The sequence below is a fragment of the Asparagus officinalis genome, chromosome 1, assembly GCF_001876935.1.
Source record: "Asparagus officinalis chromosome 1, Aspof.V1, whole genome shotgun sequence".
Taxonomy (NCBI): domain Eukaryota; kingdom Viridiplantae; phylum Streptophyta; class Magnoliopsida; order Asparagales; family Asparagaceae; genus Asparagus; species Asparagus officinalis.
Window position 1 is genome coordinate 111510224 of NC_033794.1, and position 2416 is coordinate 111512639.

A 2416-nucleotide genomic window follows, 5' to 3' on the forward strand; every position below is an offset into this window, starting at 1 on the left:
GGTTATATCCACTAACTCTTCATAGGAGAACCATGACTTAGATCCATTATGTGCATTAGGATCCATTTGCCCTGAGTGATAACCATATCTATTACTTCCACCCATAACTCCAGAGTGTCCTTGAGCTAAATTGTAGTTGGAACGAGCCGAACCCCCCAGCTGCTGTGTTTGTCTATAGTAATTGTCGTCTACATTGAGAAAAAAAAAGTGGTAAATATGCGTGTCAAATAGGATGTTAGTGAAACTTTATAGTAGCCACTTTTACCAAATACAAAGCTTGTTGAAGGTCGATAGTCCAATGCATCCAACCTTCTTCTCCTCCTCCTAATGATTATCACAAAGCACACTGCAATCAGGATGACCAACACTCCTCCGATGATCAAACCAATGATAATCCCAGAGCTCGAGCTTGACGAATCTTTAGATGGTTTTGAAGTTGAAGAAGACGAAGAGGAAGATGAGGGTAATTGTTTAGGGTGAGAGGCTGGTGTGGAATCTGAAGGAGATGATGAAGATTGATCCTCCGGTCTACTTCCACCAGACGGGGAAGCTTTTGGTGGAGGCTTTGCGGATATTGGTGTAGTGACCTCGGGAGGGGTTGGATTAGTGGAACGAGGAGGTGGTGGTGAAAGAGCCTCGCTGCCTTTAGGTGGAGGATCGTTCTCTTTAGGTGGAGGATTCGGTGGAGGGTTATTGTCTTTAGGTGGAGTATCGATGTCTTCAGGTGGGATATCGCTTTCTTTAGGTGGAGTATTGGTGTCTTTTGGAGGATTAGGCTTTGACGGAGGAGGAGGAGAGTTAGTTTCTTTCGGAGGTGGAGGAGTTGAACGTGGAGGAGTTGAGGGTGGCGGAGGGGACACTTTTGTGCTTGATGGTGGAGGTGGCGTAGATTTTGAACTTGAGACTGGAGAATCAGGGTCATCTTCATCTCCAAAATTTGTAAGATTATCAGAAAGAAAACCCCCCATATTTTTCTTGATATGTTATAGAGTAGGATTGAAATTCAATCTTTCTCTCAAACAAATGGCTCTTTTCATCCTTGCTACAACATATTCAACAGCCAGTGTACAAGAAATGTATAAGAATAAGGAGTGATAGTCTATGAATCATACATTATTTGAGAAAGATCATAGATGAATACCTTTGAGGAGGGATTGAGTGTTTTGTTTTCCATATGCAGTTCTCTTTTCTCTTGCACTTCTTTAATCTTTGCACAAAATTAAGAGGAAAATGTTACATTTGCTCCGATAAGAGATGAAAAGGAGCAAAAATTTCTTCTTGTTCAAAGAAAAGAAATGTAAGGAAACTACCATCGATCCATTGAAAGTCCTATGCATTGAAGATGGTAGCAAATGTGGAGCCAAATGCAACATCTCCCCTACTTCAACTGCTCTTCTCTTTTCTCATGGTTGCAAAATTTAATCTACTCCAAATTTACAACTTTAGATCTCTCGTGATCTAAAAGAATAAGATAAGATAAAGGTAATGTAGAATCCAGTTGAGATAGAAATATGAGCGTATTAATAACTTTTTTTGAGAGAAGGAACATATTAATAACTACAAAGCTTCTATTCGAGAAAGTGTGCAAATTTTGACCTTAACTCGATATTTAGTTTTTAGATTTGTCATTGCAATGTAGAAGCAAATTGAGGAAGTAATACAACAAACGGCAGAATTATCAATATAATAAGGAAATTGTGCAAGTTTTGATATTTACCCCTAATTTGATTATCTACAGCTGAAAGGTTCAACCTTTGGTACAAAATTGTAGAAACTGGCTCTTCATGTTCCAAGAGAAAGCCCTAAAAGAAACCCTAGATCAAAGATTCAAACTGAGAAAACCCAATTCAAAGAAATCATGAGAACCCTCTAAGTTGCTGTTTTCAACAACAAATGAAACCCAATTTAGGAACCCAGTAATCAAATTGAACAATGCAACTTAGGAAAGAGTAAAAAAAAAGAACAGGAGAAAAATTAAGGATTACCTCTTGTTCTTCTCCTGATTTTGCTCCTGATTTTCAAAAAAAAAACTTTTCTTTTTTGTTTAATTTTTTTTAAAGAGAAAGGGAGCTTAATGTTTTTATTTCAGGATAAAGAGCTCCAAAAGAAATTGCTAAATATAGTAAGTAATTGCTCTCATCCGTGGACAATGAATGAAGAGACCTCCTGATTTGGCGCGAAATTCTAGATTGGATATTTAAATGTTGTCAGTTACTGTTTAAATAGTAATACAATTTTAATTAAAATTTATTTATGTGTAATTCTCTTGATTTAATTGCATTTCCAAATAATTACATCTCTTAAGAGATAATTTAATTAATTTTCAAAACAGTTACATGATGATCCAGCTATAATTCTCAGGACTTGATGAGAATATGGCCCACTTTATAAATAACTAAAATTTAAACGATTTTTA

The 2416-nt window shown here is 36.5% G+C and overlaps 1 protein-coding gene across 1 annotated transcript in view; it reads right to left on the reverse strand.

Annotated features, from left to right (window-relative positions):
• LOC109828982 (proline-rich receptor-like protein kinase PERK12) overlaps positions 1–2074 on the reverse strand; it is a 14305-nt gene extending 12231 nt beyond the window's left edge. The window contains exons 1-6 of the mRNA XM_020396009.1: positions 1986–2074; positions 1718–1814; positions 1311–1458; positions 1142–1207; positions 266–1042; positions 1–188 (exon numbers count right to left, since the gene is read on the reverse strand). The exon at positions 1–188 is cut by the window's left edge and continues 235 nt beyond it. Coding sequence (XP_020251598.1) covers positions 1–188; positions 266–968 — 891 coding nt within the window. The 5' untranslated portion in view covers positions 969–1042; positions 1142–1207; positions 1311–1458; positions 1718–1814; positions 1986–2074. The remainder of the gene's footprint in view (positions 189–265; positions 1043–1141; positions 1208–1310; positions 1459–1717; positions 1815–1985) is intronic.